This window comes from Coregonus clupeaformis, unplaced genomic scaffold (genome assembly GCF_020615455.1).
Source record: "Coregonus clupeaformis isolate EN_2021a unplaced genomic scaffold, ASM2061545v1 scaf0464, whole genome shotgun sequence".
Lineage (NCBI taxonomy): Eukaryota > Metazoa > Chordata > Actinopteri > Salmoniformes > Salmonidae > Coregonus > Coregonus clupeaformis.
In genome coordinates this window covers 163,890-184,339 of record NW_025533919.1, presented here as the reverse complement: position 1 = coordinate 184,339, position 20,450 = coordinate 163,890, and the positions used below count along the sequence as shown (strand labels likewise).

Genomic DNA, 20,450 nt, shown 5'->3' with positions numbered 1-20,450 from the left:
TAGTCTGTGAGAGCTGGCATTGCAGGAGAAGACTATTCATCATTATGTAGTGGATGGTGACGTTGATTTCCTGTTTTAGCCAAATCCTTCACAGGCATGACTATTTGTAGCGTACAACCATGGTCGATGGTTGTAGTGATGGTTGCAGTGAAATGTGTTGTTTTACAGAGTCAGCCATAGGAGTACAGCACCCCTGGAGCAAATTAGTGTTAAGTGCCTTGCTCAAGGGCACATCAACAGATTTTTCACCTTGTCTGCTTGGGTATTCGAAACAGCGACCTTTCGGTTACTGGCCCAGTGCTCTAAACGCTTGGCTACCTGCCGCCCAATATAGCAGTATGTCATTTTCTCATTGTTACAGATGCAGTAGTGTTGTGGCAATGGTTTTTATAGGACAGAGAGGTAGGGTTGGCTTGCCAGTATATGATTGTGTAGTTTGGAATACAGAGTAAACCTAAGCATTATGAGTAAGGAAAACTTTTTTCCTTGTATATTCCTTGCTTTCCTCATCAGGCAAACTTAGACTTGACAAAATAAACCAGACAACATCACACAAGGGACAATGGTTGACAATGGAACAATCATAAGGATAAAAGAAAAAACACCACAAAACGAGCTGCCTCCCACAATGCAGTTCAAAGCGTGTTTGGGGGCGAACGTGTCAGCTCAGGTTGGCAAATAACATCTCCCGGAGAATGATTGATCCTCCCTCCCTTCGCCAGATCATGTCTTTGCACGCTGGGACGCTCCGACGGCAACGCAGCCGCGCTCATTGTCTCCACGTAACGACGAAAACAATCTAGAGATGGTGAAGATTGGTTAGCCTGGAGAATGTGGGAGAATGTTTGGGGAAACAGGGTTGATTTGATCTGTATTCATACACACACCTTTCCTCGCATCGCCTTGGATTATTCTAGGCTTTCAAATGAAACCTAAAGGAAGGTGATGTTGTTGTGTTTGTATATGACTAACAACATCCCAATGAGGAAAATACCAATAAAGTATTGTGTTGTGTGGGTGGGTGGACAACTGACAGCTGATCCTAGATCAGAACTAGATGTGACAGATCTAGTTCAGAAACATATGGAGCCTGATTGATAAGGTTCCAATATAGTTCTGGTCCCATACCCTGCAGTAACCAATCAAATGTTGTTTTTTGGCATAACGTACATACTGTCAGTACATATTGCCAAAAGTACCCCTAGCCCTATAGGGCGAGAGATGGGATGGCATGTGGGATATGGGATGGTTGGGGGGCCCTCCCTTGCCACTGCCCTGCCTGTGGTGTCAGCCTGGGGGCAGAGCCTGGCCCTCCCTGTTCTTTGGCCCATTGCCCTTCGCTGGAGCAGCTTGTGCGAGGCGTGGGAAGCAGCGGGGCGGCGAGGGGGGTGTTAGGTGGTTGGGCCTGCTTCACTGAAGCGTGGAGCTAGTCAGGCTGCGTCCCTGCTCTCCACTGGCCCAACTGCTCGTATGTTGTGGGCAGACTGTGGGCACGGACTGAGCACTGGTGCGGGCAGTGCCAGGTGATTCCAGGTCACTGGGAACTGCTAGAGGCCAGCGAGGTGCCAACCCCGATCTGTCTGCCCACTGCTGCCATTGGAATGCACTCGCTCCCCAAGCTCCCTGACTGTTAAAAAAGAGCAGGGAAAAGCAGGGATGAAGGGATGGAGGGAGGAGGGTTTGGATGCAGCTGGGGTTTCCAATTCAATATTGAGATGAAAACGTTCACAAAGACATGGTCAACTGTGGACAGCTAGCAGTCTGAGCACACAGTATGCTTCCTTTCCGCCTGTGTTCGATCAAACATGGGATCAGAGCATTGGATCACATCTTGGCCATGTTCCAATTCCATACTACTATACCATTTAATTAGAACAAATGGCCAATACATTTTAGTAAGTGGTATGCTAGTGTGGCATATGGGACCAGAGCCTTATATTTATAACCACCATCACAACTCAAGGAGGATGAGTTCTGATATCTGGAATGTTTGTCCTTAAAGCTTTTAGGACTGACTCTCATTCTGTATCTCTTTTGATATGTAGGTTTACACAGCTGGTCATGGACAGGGTAGCCTAGCCGTTCACAGAGAAACAGATCAGCAGAATGGGCTAACTTGGACTCAGGATCAAATACGCTAAATGGGTCAGTCTATTACTCAGGCCGTCTATTCCCACCCCTTACTTACTTGAATACTATTCAAATACCATCCCTCCACATTCTCAGGGCTGAAATTGGAGTCAAATGTTGCCATGTTGAGATATTGTTTTGACTGCCTGTTAAGAATGTACCAATTACTGTAATTATGTTTTACACAGAATGTCAAATGGCTCTATTTTTTGGCAATGATTTTCTCAAAGGGCGCAGTTAGCTCAAGTTTCCTGCGCCCTGTAACATGTCTGTGAAGAAGTGGCCTGAAACTTAATCCCTTACATGTCTAGCTCGCAGACATAACAAAGACTGCATTTTTTTTTTAAAGTTCAAAATCAAATACATTTTTAATTCTCACGTGCTTCATAAACAGGTGTTGATTAACAGTGAAATGCTTACGGGCCCTTCCCTACAATGCAGAGAGATTATTTTTTGTGGAAAGTTAACAACACGAGGAATAAATACACAGTGAGTAATGATAACTTGGCTATATACACGGGGTACCAGTACCAAGTCAATGTGCAGGGGTATGAGGTAATTGAGGTAGATATGCACATATGGGTAGGGGTAAGGTTACTAGGCAACAGGATAGATAATAAACAGTAGCAGCAGGGTATGTGATGAGTTGCCAGTTAGGAAAACAGTGTAGATGTGGTGATGAGTTACAGAGTTTCTCACAAGGTGACACAGTCCACACTCACACACACACAGTAACTGGAATGGTTACTAACAGGATTGCGCAACTGGAGCGTGAGTATGCTGCCGTGTGTTTCAGGTGCAGCGTGTAGGATCACATGGGCACAGATTGCTCACGGCTCAGGCACGTAACTGTGTGTGTGCACGTTTGTGTTTGCGTGTGTGTGTTTTAATAGGGCAGCTCAACTTCTGCTCAGATTCACTGCATCAACTTCCTGTCAGATTCACCGCATCATTGTTTCTCAATCAGTCAGCAGTTGGATTACAAACAAATCAGAACTTTCTTAGCTAGCGTCAGCAAGTAGTGTCCTACAAACTGCTAATTCAGTGGGGACTTCCCCATCCATATTCATCTACTATAGCTACTACCTCTGTAGTGTTTTTACACAGGACCTTCCCCAGGTAAGTCAAAGAAAAAACTAATTTCTCTCCCTCATGAGGAGGGAGGATAATGAAAGTTCACAGAAGTAACACGTAAAGGTAGACCTATCAATTAGTTTGTGTTTTTACTGATATCAATTTTGTTTATGAATTATTAAGTGAGTAAAACTCGATATTCGTTACCAAATCAGTAACAGAATTTCCTAAATATTGATAATGGAATTTCTGCAATTGAATTGGCTACAATGGGAAATCCTAGTAGTCACAAACCACAGTTGGGTTCACAAGTTTGGACAGTACAGTACAGTAGAGTAGAGTTCAGTACAGTGAAGAAAAATAGAGTATAGTACAGTACAGTACAGTACTAAACAGTAGATTTCAGTACAGTACACAGTAGAGCACACTAGAGTTGAATACACTAATGTACAGTACTGAACTATACTCTACTTTACTGTACTCTTCTGTACTCTGCTTTACTGTTCTGTACCGTACTCTACTGTACTGTACTTTGATGTCCAAACATTGTGAAACATAGACGTCTGTGATTGGTTCAGATTTGGTCCGATCCGGACCTACCAAATTTGGTTTTGTTTGGGGGCAGAGCTCATTCAAATAATAGCCAGTGTGTAGAATAATAACCAAATATGCAAAGAAAGATATTGCATATTTATGCATTTGTGTAGCCTACCTATTTAGGATACATTACCATGAATAGAATGACATTCTATTCATGCATTTCTGTGTAGTACAGATTAGGGACCCATGATGAAATTCATACCGCAATTCCGTTACCGGGTGTAAATCCACTTCACTTACTGTAGTTCAACAACCAAAATAGACTTTTTCAAAGTCAATGTGTCATGTCCTATCTGACACCTCATTCTTTCTGCAGACGTCGTTGAATCTTAACTTGGATAGATATGTAACAGCGTTTTTTTTGGAAAACGTGGACACATAGAAAACTGAGGAGATTTTACCTAAATTATTTTACCAAACTTTGCATCTGCACAGTTCTTCCAGTAAATGTGGTTTTGTAAAATGTTCAGTGGAAATTCTTAAAAGTAGTCCTTGTGCATAACGTTTTATGGTTTGTCAAACTTTGAAATTCATGCTTTTTGTTTGGCATACATTTTAAATGAAAAATCGGAGTCTCAGCGCAATTCCGTTGCTGTGAAATTGCCCTATTACTAATACTGAGAATTATTTTGTGGGCTAACAATGGTGGCTGGTGGGCAATGAAACCACAGCATTACAGTACCTCTTCTTGTATCTTGCCTTCAGATATGTTGCTAATATGGAAGGTATGCCTGGCCTAGAGGAGTTGTCTTGTCTGTTGCTTCCAGACAGGTAGCTACAGTAATATGGAATGCAAAGCGTTATTTTGTGGTCTAACAATGTGATGTTGGCTGGCTGGCATTGAAACCACAGCATTACAATTCCTCTTGTCTGTAGCTTTCAAACATGTTACAGTATGTTGCTAATATGGAAGTCTAGAGAAACTATTCGTCAGTCAGGCAGTGATACCTTGGGAAAAGCTCTAAAGTGTCCATCGTTATCAGTGCCAGTACATGAGCGCACTGCTTTCTCTCATTAGCAAAATGAGAGTGGGGGGTTGTCTGTTGAACAGTTTTCATAGAAGTAGAACACTAGCTGCTGTTTCTCTATGACTGAGAGGATGTTTATGGTTGTCAATGTGGAATGCTTTTCATGTTTTTTTGTGTGCTATTTTTATCAAGGCGCAGGCTAGTGTGTCTCTGTTTAGTGTGTAGTGTCTAGTTGCTGACCTCTATACCTTTTCTGTTTGTTGACGTGTTGGTAAACCACAGTGCTGTTTGGCAGAAAACAGTGCATGGAGCACAGACTGTGTCACAATGAAAAGTGATCAGCTATTCACTTGTCTCTTGTTCTTGCTCTCTCTCTCTCTCTCTCTCTCTCTCTCTCTCTCTCTCTCTCTCTCTCTCTCTCTCTCTCTCTCTCTCTCTCTCTCTCTCTCTCTCTCTCTCTCTCTCTCCCCTCCTCTCTCTTTCTCTTTTCTTTCTCGCTCTTTCCCTCTCTCTCTTTCTCTCTCTCTTTCTGTCCTCTCTCTCACTATTTCCCTCTCCCTCTCTCTCCCTCTTTCTCTCTCTCTCTCTCTCTCTCTCTCTCTCTCTCTCTCTCTCTCTCTCTCTCTCTCTCTCTCTCTCTCTCTCTCTCTCTCTCTCTCTCTCTCTCTCTCTCTCTCTCTCTCTCTCTCCGTCTCTCTCTCTCTTTCTTTTGTTCAGGGAGAAGCTGGCCGTGGCTCGCCTGCAGAGGGAAGTCGCACGAAGCAAAAGCGAAGGAACAATGGTACTGTTGATGCTCTGTCTTACACACACACACACACACACACACATACACACACACATACAGACACATTATTATTCTCAAACCCACAGCTCACAGCTGCCAGTCCTGCTCGGTCATCGACCAAGGTCACTGCACTGCTAACTTTCCTCAACCAAAAACATATATTTACATTGGGTCTTGCAGCACTTTTCTGGGTGGCAATTCTAGGTCTTGCTCCCATCGCCATGGTATTATCAACACACATTAGTGCAGCAGATTTCAGGGTTGATGTCAAATGTAGCACACACACACACACACACCCCTGGTTGTATAACGGGGGTCGTCTGAGGAGAGTGAGTAGGGTTCGGAGAGAGGGACCTGAAGATACCAGCTGACCACGGTCTCTAGAGCGACAGCCAGGCCTTGGACTCAGCTGTTTAGAACTTTAGAACTACAGTAAATTCATTACAGCCCCAAATAGCTTCATAAAAGAGCGCTATGGCAGCAAGCCTAAAGCAGACTGAGATTTACATACTCTAGGATAGCCATATCTACAATGTACTCTCGTAGTGGTAGTGGTCTCGAGTTCCAGCGTTCTAGAAGTCCTCCTGAGAATACCACATTAACAGTCTGGTCTCGTAACACTACAATACAGATATGGATATGAACAACACACTACATACTGAATAGAGTGGGTAGCATACGCATCATTACAATGACAGCATACTGTACATAGTCTTCTTTGTATAGATGGTCCTGTGTGGCTCAGTTGGTAGAGCATGGTGCTTGCAACGCCAGGGTTGTGGGTTCGTTTCCCACGGGGGACCAGTATGAAAATGTATGCACTTACTGCTGTAAATTGCTCTGGATAAAAACATCTGCTAAATGACGTATAGCTATAGATTGTAAGAGGTATGTTTCCTGGAAGCACCACAATGAGACAGTGATGTTTACCATGGAGTCTTTGGAAAACACTTGGATGTTTGTTTGTGACTGTGGAGAACGACCTACAAGGTATATTGATTTCCGCATTGCGGTTCCTGAGGTATGCTGTAGCCATCTACAAGGTCATGCGCGACCATCAGATCAGAGTCACATTCGTTTTAACACAGTGCAGGCTCTCACGGTTGAGGCTCACTGTAGCAAGTTCCATACAGTCACAGCACAAGAGAAGGACGTTCCCACATAGCTCTTATCTCAGGCTCCATTGGGAAACTCTGTGTGTCAGCACCTCATACTGTAGTCAGTCAGACTAAGAGACTGATCAGCCTCTGACCTTAGTGAAGAGCTAGGGGGGAAATATCTACTGCCTGGCTGTGTGAGGCTTTCTCTGAGTACTGCTTCTCAGAGTCATGAGAGTGGATGCCATGCTAATTACAACTCAGGGTGTGTATGTATGTGAGGAAAGGGGGGGTGAAGGAGGGATGAGTTATCTGTGCCAGACAGGAGGAAGGGAAGGGAGTGGTAAAAGAAGAATGTGGGGTGTGTGTGTGTCTCCGAGCTCCATTTGAAATTGGGATTATCCCTCCTGGAGTCCCCCTCTCTCACACACATGCCTGGAATATGCTCCTCTCCTCTGGGAGCTCAGGCATGGTCTTTAGGGTCTTTAATAGAAATCAAAAGAGAATGCTGCATCAGGGAGATAATTGTTAATGTGATGGCGAGGTGAACTAGAGGCACTCTGCCCCAAGGAGTCCCCTCCTCACACACACAGACACCGCCTCCAGAAGACGACAGATTATGCTGTGGACTTTGAAGTGTGCATCTCTTACCCTCCAGAGTGTCTGTTGCCTCCTCTTTCACTAGTTATGCTCCCCTTACTGCCTCCAGCATGCTTGTGCGTGTGTTTGTGTGAGAGAGAGAGAGAGAGAGAGAGAGAGAGAGAGAGAGAGAGAGAGAGAGAGAGAGAGAGAGAGAGAGAGAGAGAGAGAGAGAGAGAGAGAGAGAGAGAGAGAGAGAGAGAGAGAGAGAGAGAGAGAGAGAGAGAGAGAGAGACCAAATGGACCCTGTGCTGACTACCTCCTCTGGGAAACGTTATGTTACAGTGTTATGACTGTATTGTGTAGGGAAAGAAAGCAACATGCTGTGATTTTGCATGTAATTGTATACTCCCTGGTCCTCTATGTGCCTTAATACAACTGAGTAACAAGTCTTAACTTTAACTAGTGTTATAAATTGGGGGGTAAAGTTGCGCAATACCATGGTAACTGCCAATGGTATAGGCCATAGACTTCTGTATCATTCTTCATTGGGCATTTAACGTTTGCTATCAGAATTTATGCTACAGGAGTTCCAAAAGTGCATGTAAAAAGCAATAAGTATGTATCAACTGTCTCAGAGTACTGATCTAGGATCAGTTCCTCCCCTGTCCATGTAATCGTATTCATTATGATCTAAAAGGCTAAACTGATCCTAGAACAGATCTCCTACTCTGAGACACTTGATAGACACAGCCCCTGATCTTCTAAATGAGAATTGAGGTTAAGATACTGAAGAGCAATGACAACTTTGTCAGAGTTGTCAGAATCCTCATATTATAGACATGACCTATATGAATTGGTTTATTGGTTATAAGGAGATGTTGGTATAGCCATACCTGCCAGGCCTTGAACGTGCTGTTTACTGCTTAAACATTATCTTAAGCCCTGCAGGGTGTTTAATCAGCCAGCCCCACCCAGCCACCTTCCGTTCAAATTCTGTCAGGAGGAAAAACACTGGATCCCCCTCAAGGTACGGTATTTGATGATGAGCTCTGGTAACTGGTAGTGTTGATGCTCGGAGAAGGCAGAACACAGGCCCAGTCACTCCAACAAGTGTGGCCTGTCTTTCTTTAGTCAAACCTTCTCATTCAGTACCAGTTACTGCTGTGGGTTTCCCCTGGAATTCAGAATTCTGGAATTCTTCACATCCAAGCCAGCCCAGAGAGAGAAGAGTGTTTGGGCTTGGCTGGCTTAATGAGTCCTGGGAGTGTGGGGGGAGTGTGTGTGTGTGTGTGGGCATGCATGCGTGGGTGGGTGTTTCTCTCTCTCTCCCTCTCTCTCTCTTTCTCTCTCTCCCTCACCCTCTCTCCTCATCTAAGCTAGTCCTAGGCAGGATGCTGTGTTTCCTGTCAGAGTGAGAGAGTGGGAGGAAAAAGTCAAAATGTGTGGCTTGTGAGGTCGCTAGGTGCTGCTGCTGCTCTGGCTGTGCTGGCTGTCCATTAAAGGCCCATTTAAAACGCTGGCTGAGATTATGACCACTGGAAACGGCTGTCTAAACAACGTGGGAAAATAAACGCTGCGCTTCGTGTGAAACACACTTTATTTTCTTTGCCTTCTGAGGCACACCATGGTATCACAGCTTAATAGAGCCATAATGAAGTGTAGATGCACACACACACCCACACACACACACACACACACACACACACGCGCACACACACACACACACACACACACACACAAATACGTGCAAGTGTACAAACACACACACACTCATACACACCACTTTCCTTGATTACCGCGTATGATTCGCTCACGCTTGAATGAAACTCAAATGAAAGGGATTGAAACATTTTCTCATCAGCCTCACATTCTAGGCTATTCAACAGTCCCATTCCTCCAAAGGATCCAAATGCACCAGTGGTAATTCAAGGGGAAAATGCACTGAAGATAAATGGGGTACTGTTACAGATCTGAGTCTTAAAAGAGATCAGAAGAAACACAGTACAGTAGGCCAAATGGATAATAAACCAAAAAAGCATGCCATGCATTCTAGCTATAAGCTCTCCATTAGGGGGAAAAGAGAGTAAGGGATTGCCTAGTGAGTTGAAGTCCTATAAATAACATTACTTCTATTCTAGAATGGTGCTAGTATAATAGCCTACTTCCATTCTATAGTATTTTCATTGTATTTCTATGGTTGAAGTCTGTGTGGTGGACTGAGGTCTGTGTGGAGACAGCATGGAGATGGCTTTGACAGCTGTTTGGAGGATCTTTGACACTGGTGAGGGACTGGGGACCGACGGGGCCGCTGGGGACTCAGGTACTGTCTCTACAGATTGGGGCTTATCAGCATGTACAGGGAGAGAGGGATCCCAGTGATGGCTATCACCGCTAGTCATTCATCTCAATGTGAGAAACCACTATGGGGACCATCACTGGGATCCCTCTCTCCCATAGTGGTTTCACACATTGAGATGGGAGACGAGCGGTGACAGCCAGGCCTAAATCGCATGTCCACAGAGCCAGTCTCTGGACGGAGCACATGTGGGGTGGGGGGTTGGGGTGTGTATGTGCTTACGTTTCTGTGTGTTTGTGTGTGTGCCTCTCTCTCTCTCTCTCTCTCTCTCTCTCTCTCTCTCTCTCTCTCTCTCTCTCTCTCTCTCTCTCTCTCTCTCTCTCTCTCTCTCTCTCTCTCTCTCTATCTCCATCTTTCTCTTTCTGTGTGTGGATGGACAGGGTGTGGGTCCCTTGGCAATGATAAATGGGCCACTCAAACGGTTTACCATATCCCGGGGTGTGTGTATGCTGAACAGCCGCAGTGAGAGCAATAGCCAGGCTCTAATGTAATGGTTGGCCCTGCATGATAATTGAATTTATAGACTCCCCAGGGATCTGTAGGGCAGTGATTTCTAGGGAATAGCATGTGGTTCGGTTTACACCATCCTCTGTATTTCAAAGATAAGTATTATTTTACCAAATGGCCATGTTCAAGAATCTAATCATATTTTATATTGCAATTTAAATATGGATATTATGGTAATTGTTCTCTTCTCAATGTACCAAGGGCAGAGCTACTACTAAGAACCTGACTGAATTAAATTGTTATTTAGATAATTAATTATTTCAATGCAATTAGGCTAAGAGAGTAAAGGCACTTCAGGCAAACATGCTACATGACATGCTACTTTTTAAAGCATTTTGTTGTTGTCATAATAGCAGGTGAGTACCTGTATTCTGCATTGTAGTGAACACACATTGTTTAGCCTACAGTTTGCCAGTCAGACAAATCCCCTTGTTACAATTCTTCCAGCAGAATCCAGGCTGGTCAATATACTACCAGCCTGGCAGGCAGACAGTAAACAGCATGTATTATTAATGAAGGAGGAGGAACTTGCATGTTGCTTTGTGTCCCTGATGTTTGTGTTGCAGTACTGGGCCAAGGAGATATCCTCCAGGCCTTTGATTCAGCGGGAGCCTCCCAGCCTCCTACTGAGGTGCACTGTGTAATGAAGAGATTATTGAGTGAGAGAGGGGCACACACACACACATGCACAAACACACTACACACACACACACCCTTTCTCCTCCACCCCGTCAGCCCTCCACACACACACACACACACACACACACACACACACACACACACACACACACACACACACACACACACACACACACACACACACACACCACACACAAACCCTCTCTCCCCACCCCGTCAGCCCTCCACACACACACACACACACACACACACACACACACACACACACACACACACACACACACACACACACACACACACACAAACCCTTTCTCCCCCCACCCGTCAGCCCTACACACACACACACACACACACACACACACACACACACACACACACACACACACACACACACACACACACACACACACACACACACACACACACACACACACACACACACACACACACACACACACACACACTTCACTGATAACATTGCACAGACTGCGGCTTTCCCTTCTATCCCTTTGTCAACGTCTCGCAGCATTACAGGCACAACATGGCCTTGAGAGACGCGGTAGTCTCTAATTAATTTAAAATCTCCTCCGGATCATGGAGGGCTATCAGGGGGTTACGGAAGGTCTAGTAGTAATTCACTACTGAGAACCCTGTCTGTCTGTCTCTTATGAATAAATGACAACACAATGCTGTCGAATTACACAGCCATGCTAGGACTGTGTCTAGTGCAACTAGGTTACTATAGCATGGAGCAATGGAGCCCAGTTACATGTGCTGTATATTATGACAGAGACATGATTTAAAGTATACCATACCATATGTATAAATATTGATCGTGTACATTTTGATAATGATGGATCGTATACATACACCCAGCTCCATATCCAATGTATTGTTTCAAAGGAGTTGGGTTAAATGCGAGAAGACACATTTCGGTTGAATGCATTCAGTTGTGCAACTGACTAGGTAGTCCAATGGTTCACTCTTCACTGAACAATGCTGGAGTAATATTAGCCTTGCTCATTCCCCCACCTTGACCTTCCCAGGTAATAGCATGATAATCCCAATGAGTTCAAGGTTAATCCTGAATACACAGCTACAATCCCTAGGCAGAGCCACTCTCTAAACCTTGGAGTCAGCAGAACCATGAAGCATCTCATCTGACAGATGATATGGCTGATAAGAGTAAAGGAGAAGACATTAGATGTGACAAAGGTACCCGATACAGTATTATAAATCCTCTGGGGCTGTTCTAGAATCAGTTTTTCCTTTTATATCATAGTGAATAAGATTATATGGACAAGGAGGACTTGATCATAGACCAGCACTCCTACTCTGAGACACTTGGTTAAAATGGGCCTTGACAGACAGGTTTTCTTAGGAAGAGATGGCCATCTACAGGACAGAGAGGGAAGAACATCAGTGCAGACAGTCAACTACCATGCAAGCTAATCATAATCAGAGGTATATCCTTTTTTTTGTCATGTGAGACATCAAAGTAAATGGTGCTTTAGAAAGAATGCTTATGCTAGTTTTTCTACTGATTGCCTGAACAGTTTTTCTCACATCGAGTTAATTCTCCTTTTGAAAATATTGAATGTAGTCTACTCCAGCTGCAGCTAAATGTTAGTGGTTGGTTTTAGCACGTTAGAGTATGCTTTCAATTATCAGGCTTGCTATCACTGGGCAAGGCCAATTTCCATATGCATATAAAGTCTGTGGACAGTAAATACTTCAGCTGTGAAATAGTGTATGTCTCGCTAGGATTTTCTGGCAATGTAAAGATATCTTAAAGTTGGATTTAACGGTTCTGGGCCCAGTTAAATGGCAGAAATTATAAATTGAACAAAAGCAGAAGACTGCTGTTATAAGTGTGTTGTTATTTAAGCTATTGGCAAGGCTTAGTATGCAGACGTAGGCTTCGTTCCAAATGGCACCCTATTCCCTATGTAGTGCACTACTTTTGACCAGGGCCCTTAGGGAGATTATCGAGCAGTATGTAGGGAATAGGGTGCCATTTGGGGTGCAGACATTGTTTTTTATTGCACAGGGTGTTGTGCCTGGTGTGTTTTTAAGGAGATGTGGTTAACAAAAGCCAGGGACAATGGACAATTGTAGGAACACAGGCCAAATTACTGAACAATGTCATTTGCAGTTATGTTTGAGGCAAATTGGACCTTTGCGTATAGAGGTGATATTCACATACAGTAATCATCTTGAGGCAATTAGTGTGGGTATTTGAACAATCGGTCGACGCATTTTTGATATAAAGTCATTTAAGTTGCAATAAGTCCAGTATAATATGTTTTGTAAATTGTTTAGTTCCTTGAATACCTTAAATATGAAATCAAAATACCGCAATTTACCTTTGATTTTCTGATGAGATGTTATTGTTTTTTACACTGTGCCTGTGTTTAAACCTGTTTATGTTCGAGTTATGTCATTTTATGACAGAAAACCCATCCTCTTCTGAAAGAGAAACAGTCTAGTTTCCAAAAAGGTCACTAAAGTTTCTAAAACGATTACTTAAACTCATGTCCAGTTGTTCAACTCCGGTCTAACTAGTCGTGGTAAAGGAACTTGTTTGGGTTTGGTCCAGGTTGTAGCTAGGGTGCAGCTCTAACTTGGCACCAGTCTTGTGACAGTGGGTTTATGTTCCTGTCGTGGTGTGTTATTTACGGGATCCATTACGTGTGATGGAGAGGCTCCCTTGTGCGTAAAAGCCACTCCACATAGTAGCACTGGATTTACGGTCGTGTTGAAGAGCTTGGCCTGGTTTTAGTGCTGAATAGGGTTTAATGTGGTCTGCTCAACTGCTTCAGCCAATGAAAACCTCAGTTGGGAAGAATTTGGGCCAAATCACAGAGTTAGAGTGAAACATGGTTGTTTATTGGACGGCTTCAACTCTAACACACTGGGCTCACAACTAAAGGAGCCAAGAGGTTTCCCCCTTTGGGAAAAAAACGTTTTGTTTTGTATTTCATTTATTATAATTTGTTTGTCTGGAAACTGCCCTGATTGTGGTGTTGCGGTAGTGTGGGGCACTTTTTCCATTCAGTTTGACTTTTGGGGGAGGGGGGAGGAGGTGGGTGCGAGGAGGGGTGCTGTGGGATTATTTAAGATACTCTTTGAAGAAGTAGGGTTTCAGATATAGTGTCTACGAGTAGGGTAATGGTGTCTATGGGTAGGGTATAGGGGTTTATTTGGTATTCACACTAACCATTAGTAGTGTCTAGGGGTAGGGTATAGGGGTTGATTTGGGACTCACACAGTTTAGTCAGCAGTAAGTAGGGGTAGGGTAGTAGTGTCTATTGGTAGGGTATAGGGGTTGATTTGATATACAGTTATATAGGTAGGTTGATTTGAGATTAATACAGAGTTGCTATATTAAGGCCTCCATAGTATATATGGAGGTTTGAAATGTGTCATTCATGTGGTAAGTGCCCTGGTTCGTGCTACAGTAGGCTCCTTGGTTAGTTCCTCTCCTGCAATCTAGTGCTCTTTCATTATTTTTTACTTAACCCTTTTTTTTCTTCTTAAAACTGCATTGTTGGTTAAGGGCTTGTAAGTAAGCATTTCACTGTAAGGTCTATACCTGTTGTATTCGGCGCATGTGGCAAATACAATTTGATTTGATTTGATTCGCTTGAACAAGTGTGTTGTTCTACTGCCACTAGATGGCAGTGCAGTGCTTTTCTGTGAAATTGTCTGCTTTGAATTCCCTCTTGCTACCATGCAATGGACAACCAAATGAACAAGATCTTGGTAGTGTTGCATATTTCAGAAATAACATAATAATGATTGTTCATTATTACTTTTTCAATTGAACTCATGCTTTATACTTAATAGCCATGAAGGTAAATATTTTATACCTATATATTTTTTAACAGAGGGGTGAAGGAAATGCCATACTTTGCTCTAAGGCTGTATGCCTCATGGAGTATTGAACTAGTTGATTTTGGACAAGGTTATTCACTCAATTACAGTGACTCAGCACTTTATATGTAATGGCCTACCAATGCGTGGGGAAGTATGTATTATTAAGCACCTTTTAGTGTTTCTATTCAGATGCTGTCTCTAACTGACCTTGTTGAGGTCAATAGCACAGAGAACGGAAGGAAGTCAGGAGACTCATGTGCTCCATATAGTAAGACATCCATATAGTAAGACATCCATATAGTAAGACATCCATATACATTGGCAAGAAAAAATATGTGAACCCTTTGGAATTACCTGTATTTCTGCATAAATTGGTCATAAAATTTGAACTGATCTTCATCTAAGTCACAAGAATAGACAAACCCAGTCTGCTTAAACTAATAACACACAAACAATCATACTTTTTCATGTCTTTATTGAACACACCGTGTAAACATTCACAGTGCATGGTGGGAAAAGTATGTGAACCCTTGGATTTAATAACTGGTTGACCCTCCTTTGGCAGCGATAACCTCAACCAAACGTTTCCTGTAGTTGCGGATCAGACCTGCACAACGGTCAGGAGGAATTTTGGACCATTCCTCTTTACAAAACTGTTTCAATTCAGCAATATTCTTGGGATGTCTGGTGTGAACCGCTCTCTTGAGGTCATGCCACAGCATCTCAATCGGGTTGAGGTCAGGACCCAACTTCTGTTGAGCTTCAATTGGCGGACAGATAGCCTTACATTCTCCTGCAAAATGTCTTGATAAACTTGGGAATTTATTTTTCCATCGATGATAGCAAGCTGTCCAGGCTCCCTCCACCATACTTTACAGTTGGGATGAGGTTATGATGTTGGTGTGCAGTCCCTTTTTTTCCACACACATAGTGTTGTGTGTTCCTTCCAAACAACTCAACTTTAGTATATTTTGCCAGTAGCGCTGTGGAACATCTAGGTGCGCTTTTGCGAACTTCAGACGTGCAGCAATGTTTTTTTTGGACAGCAGTGGTTTCTTCTGTGGTGTCCTCCCATGAACACCATTCTTGTTTAGTGTTTTACGTATCGTAGACTCGTCAACAGAGATGTTAGCATGTTCCAGAGATTTCTGTAAGTCTTTAACTGACACTGATTCTTCTTAACCTCATTGAGCATTCTACGTTGTGCTCTTGCAGTCATCTTTGCAGAACGGCCACTCCTAGGGAGAGTAGCAACAGTGCTGAACTTTCTCCATTTATAGACAATTTGTCTTACCGTGGACTGATGAACATCAAGGCTTTTAGAGATTATTTTGTAACCATTTCCAACTTTCTGAAAGTATACAATTCTTAATCTTTGGTCTCCTGAGATCTCTTTTGTTCGAGGCATGGTTCACATCAGGCAATGCTTTTTGTGAATAGCAAACTCACATTTTGTGAGTGTTTTTTATAGGGCAGGGCAGCTCTAACCAACATCTCCAATCTCGTCTCATTGAATGGACTCCAGGTTAGCTGACTCTGGACTCCAATTAGCTTCTGGAGAAGTCATTAGCCTAGGGGTTCACATACTTTTTCCAACCTACACTGTGAATGTTTAAATGATGTATTCAATATAGACAAGAAAAATACAATAATTTGTGTGTTATTAGTTAATTGTTGTGACTTAGATGAAGATCAGATCAAATTTCATGACCAATTTATGCAGATATCCATGTAATTCCACATACTTTTTCTTGCCACTGTAGTAAGACATCCATATAATAAGACATCCATATAGTAAGACATATAGTAAGATATATTAAGACATCCATATATATAGTCAACTTCCCATGGCCTTGTAGTCTATGTTGAAGCATCCACTACAATGTTCACTGTGAATGACACCTATGATGAAATGTGCATTACACCCTCTATAGTAAGACAGCCATGGTCAGCTACCCATGGCCTTGGTGGCTATATACTGTGTAGGAGGCAGGTAGCCTAGCGGTTGGGCCAGTAAACCAAAAAGTTGCTGGTTTGAATCCCCGAGCCATCAAGGTGGAAAAAAATCTGCCATTCTGCCCTTGAGCAAGGCAGTTAACCCCCAAGAACGACTGCTCCCGGGCGCCGATGACGTCCGATTAAGGCAGCCCCCGCACCTCTCTGAGTCAGAGGGGTTGGGTTAAATGCGGAAGACACATTTTGGTTGAATGCATTCAGTTGTGCAACTGACTTGGTATCCCCTTTCCTTCCTTCCTTTCTTTCGAGGCATCCCCTATAACTATAGCCATCACTGTGAATGAGACATATCAAGGAATGTCCATTAAACATACTGTAAAGAACGGATATCAGTATCTGCATTATTCGAGGCACGATTTTCCTTTGCAATGATCACAGACCCTAGTATTGTACTGTATGTTATTGTGTTCAAGTGAAGAGGAAATTCAGCCACTCTTGTCGGACATGAGGAGGATATGTCCAATTTCCTCTTCACTTCCGTTTGCTCCTCAATTCATGCACATTAGTTGGAGAGTGAGGTAGTGGCAGTGTTCCTTTCACTTTGTACCATTATTGTGTTCAACACAGTGTCAAGGCCTCTCTTTTTCTAACCATAAGTAAACAACCTTATCTTTTGGCAATAAGCTTGTTACACCATAGACAGAGGGAGATGGTTTAGTGGTTTAATCTACTGTACGGCTAAGAGGCTTACCCAGCATGCAGTGATCAATAGTTACATCCAGGGGTGCAACTTTCACTGGGAACGGTTGGGGACATGTCCCCCCCACATTCTGAAATTGCATTTTTGCCCCCCCCAGTTTTATCATTGGAATGTGATACAAAACGAGGCAACGTTGTGCTTTAGGACCATGTGGACGCCTCCGAGCGGTCGGTTAGGCTGTTTGGATTGTTTATCCGACTGAAAAATCTTTAAAAATAATAATAATTATATCCCCCCCACTTCCAAAATCAAAGTTGCGCCCCTGGTTACATCTGTCACTTACTGTAACTTGGTGGATTTCGCCATATGGAGACAGATTATAGGAGAGTTAGTGCACTAACTTTCTCCATATCACGTCTTCAGTTTTACAGTATCTTCAAGTGAAATCCCCAAACTCAACCAGCTTGTGGAAGTTTAGATGTAAAGCACGCAGTGTTTGGCCCCTCGAAACTTTACCACAGAACCCCAACATTATCTTTGACTTTAAACTTCTTCCTTGAGATGGTCAGACAGGAAGGCAGGCCGCATAGCCTTTGAAGTGTAGAATCTGAACCGAGGACATTTTTTTGATTTGGAGTAACTTCTGAGGCTTCAGGACACAGTGCATGCTCCAATTAGGGTCATAGAAAAAAATTGGATGTTCAGAAGCTTTTCTGCTTTTAGAGTCTCTATAGCTAAAGTTCATCATCTTTCAGCAGTGAGCCTGCAGTGGAGTCTTTTAAAACCATGTTTAGTGAAGACAAATCCAGCATTAGTGCAGTTGTTTTCCACTGTGATTCTGGCAGCATGGTTTAAGCTTTAACTTACACTGAGTGTACAAAACATTAAGGACACCTGCTCTTTCCATGACATAGACTGACCAGGAGAATCCAGGTGAAACTATGATCCCTTATTGATGTCACTTGTTAAATCCACTTCAATAGGTGTAGATGAAGGGAAGGAGACAGGTTAAAGAAGGATTTTTAGGCCTTGATACAATTGAGACAAGGATAGTGTATCAGGGTTAGGTCAGCAGGGTTCAATATGTAACTTATTACCACAGCTGCAATATGATTGTGAGTTTGCTCAACTTCATTTTATTTGAAAGCAAACTCACAATCCTATTGCAGCTGGTTGCCTTACAATTGTACATTTGAATCAACATCCTTTTTTTTATTACAGTGCAGGGTGCTGCATTACACTGGGTATCAATTTTGTGCCATGGCAACTGGGATGGCTTTAGGAGCTCTAGTTAGAAACATGGTATGGTTCTCCTGAACTGTAAAATTACAAATGCACTGCTGAAATAGATGTTATGAAATAGATATTATGACATAGATATTATGAAATAGATATTATGACATAGATATTATGAAATAGATATTATGAAATAGATATTTGTGACATGGAGATAGTCACAGACTGTGCTTTGGCCTATGTTGCTGGTGGCTTTTCTCTCTCTCTACCTGTGTTGGCTGGTAACAACACATTTTACCTTTAGCTGTTTTGTTGACATTCAGCAGCTAACCTGACTCTGTCCTTTTTCCCACAGCGACAAAAGCTGATTCACGTACTAGAGGAAGAGCGACGCTTGCGATTGGACAGCGAGAAGCGGCTTCGGGAGGTGACGGACGAGTCGGAGCTGGGCCGAGTGCAGATGGTTTCGCTACAGCAGCACTTCTCCAGGTAACACACACACACACACACACACACACACACACAGACACACACACATACATTGACACTGACACTGACATGCACACACATCGCAGTGCTAGCTGTGCCACTAGAGATCCTGGTTCGAGTCCAGGTTCTGTTGCAGCCGGCCGCGACCGGGAGACCCATGGGGCGGCGCGCAATTGGCCCAGCGCCGTCCAGGGTAGGGGAGGATTTGGCCGGCAGGGATGTTCTTGTCCCATCGCGCACTAGCGACTCATGTGGCGGGCCGGGCGCAGTGCACGCTGACTCGGTCGCCAGGTGTACGGCGTTTCCTCCGGCACATTGATGCGGCTGGCTTCCTGGTTAGCGGGCACTGTGTCAAGAAGCAGTGCGGTTCCTTTGGGTTGTGTTTCGGAGGATGCACGACTCTCGACCTTCGCCTCTCCAGTGTCCGTACGGGAGTTGCAGCAATGGGACGAGACTGTAACTATCAATTGGATACCACAAAATTGGGGAGAAAAAGGGGGGTTAAACACCCCCCCCAAAAAAGAATACAAAATAAAAAAGACATGCACACACACACCGCCTGTCCCACGCACCATGGCAACGTTTCCATGACAACAGACCAGTAGGCTCCACCAGCTTACTCCACCACTGTAACATGACACAGGTCAGACACAACCTATATAGGCCTAGATACATTCTGTGTATCCCCACAGGGGGTATGAAAAAAAATAATAATAATGTAAGTCGCTCTGGATAAGAGCGTCTGCTAAATGACGTAAATGTAAATGTGTATGCTACCATCAGAGTGCACTGCCGTACCCAATGAAGTAATGCCAAAGACTTTGATCCAACAGACTTTGCCACAGGTTTCAAGCTAGGGGCCAATTTTCTTTTACACCCCAAAAAATTACTCTGTTTTTGGTTCATTAGCCATCTCTGTTTTAAATCTTTTGTGTTGAGAAATCTTTATCGCATCTCTCTTACCTTTCTCCACTTAATTGGAGAATATAGACCCGTCTCTTGGTGCATCACTTCATCAGTCAACCTTGACTGTATTGAAAGACACATTTTTATCTCTCCAACATTTAAAATGAAGGAAGGATGAAGTCTTTGTCAGTTCTCTGACCGCGAAGAATGACTACCGCTTTGAGAGTCCATTTTCCCCTTACTATAAGGTCATTTTCCCCTTACTAAAAGGTAATTTTCATCTTACTACAGGCTCATTGAGGTGTGACAGTAAGTAAAATAATTCACCACTCAGCACCACTCAGCTCGGAACTTATGTCATAATTAGGAGATAGTCATTCAATGCACCGCCTTACGAGAATAACCCGTGGAGTTTTATAATGAGCGCTTATCTTCCCATTTTAAATTTGGTGAGAAAATCTGTCATATTAAAATAGTCTGACATTGTACTGCAGTTAGTTGTCTGGAGTTAGTTGGGCAGAATGACCTCTAAATGTGGTGGGTCATC

The 20,450-nt window shown here is 43.4% G+C and overlaps 1 protein-coding gene across 1 annotated transcript in view; it reads left to right on the top strand.

The window, feature by feature from the left end:
* The window catches only part of LOC123484795 (nck-associated protein 5-like), a 96,487-nt gene that overhangs the window by 7,830 nt on the left and 68,207 nt on the right, over window positions 1–20,450 (top strand). The window contains 2 exon segments of the mRNA XM_045215520.1: window positions 5,490–5,553; window positions 18,864–18,997. Coding sequence (XP_045071455.1) covers window positions 5,551–5,553; window positions 18,864–18,997 — 137 coding nt within the window. The 5' untranslated portion in view covers window positions 5,490–5,550.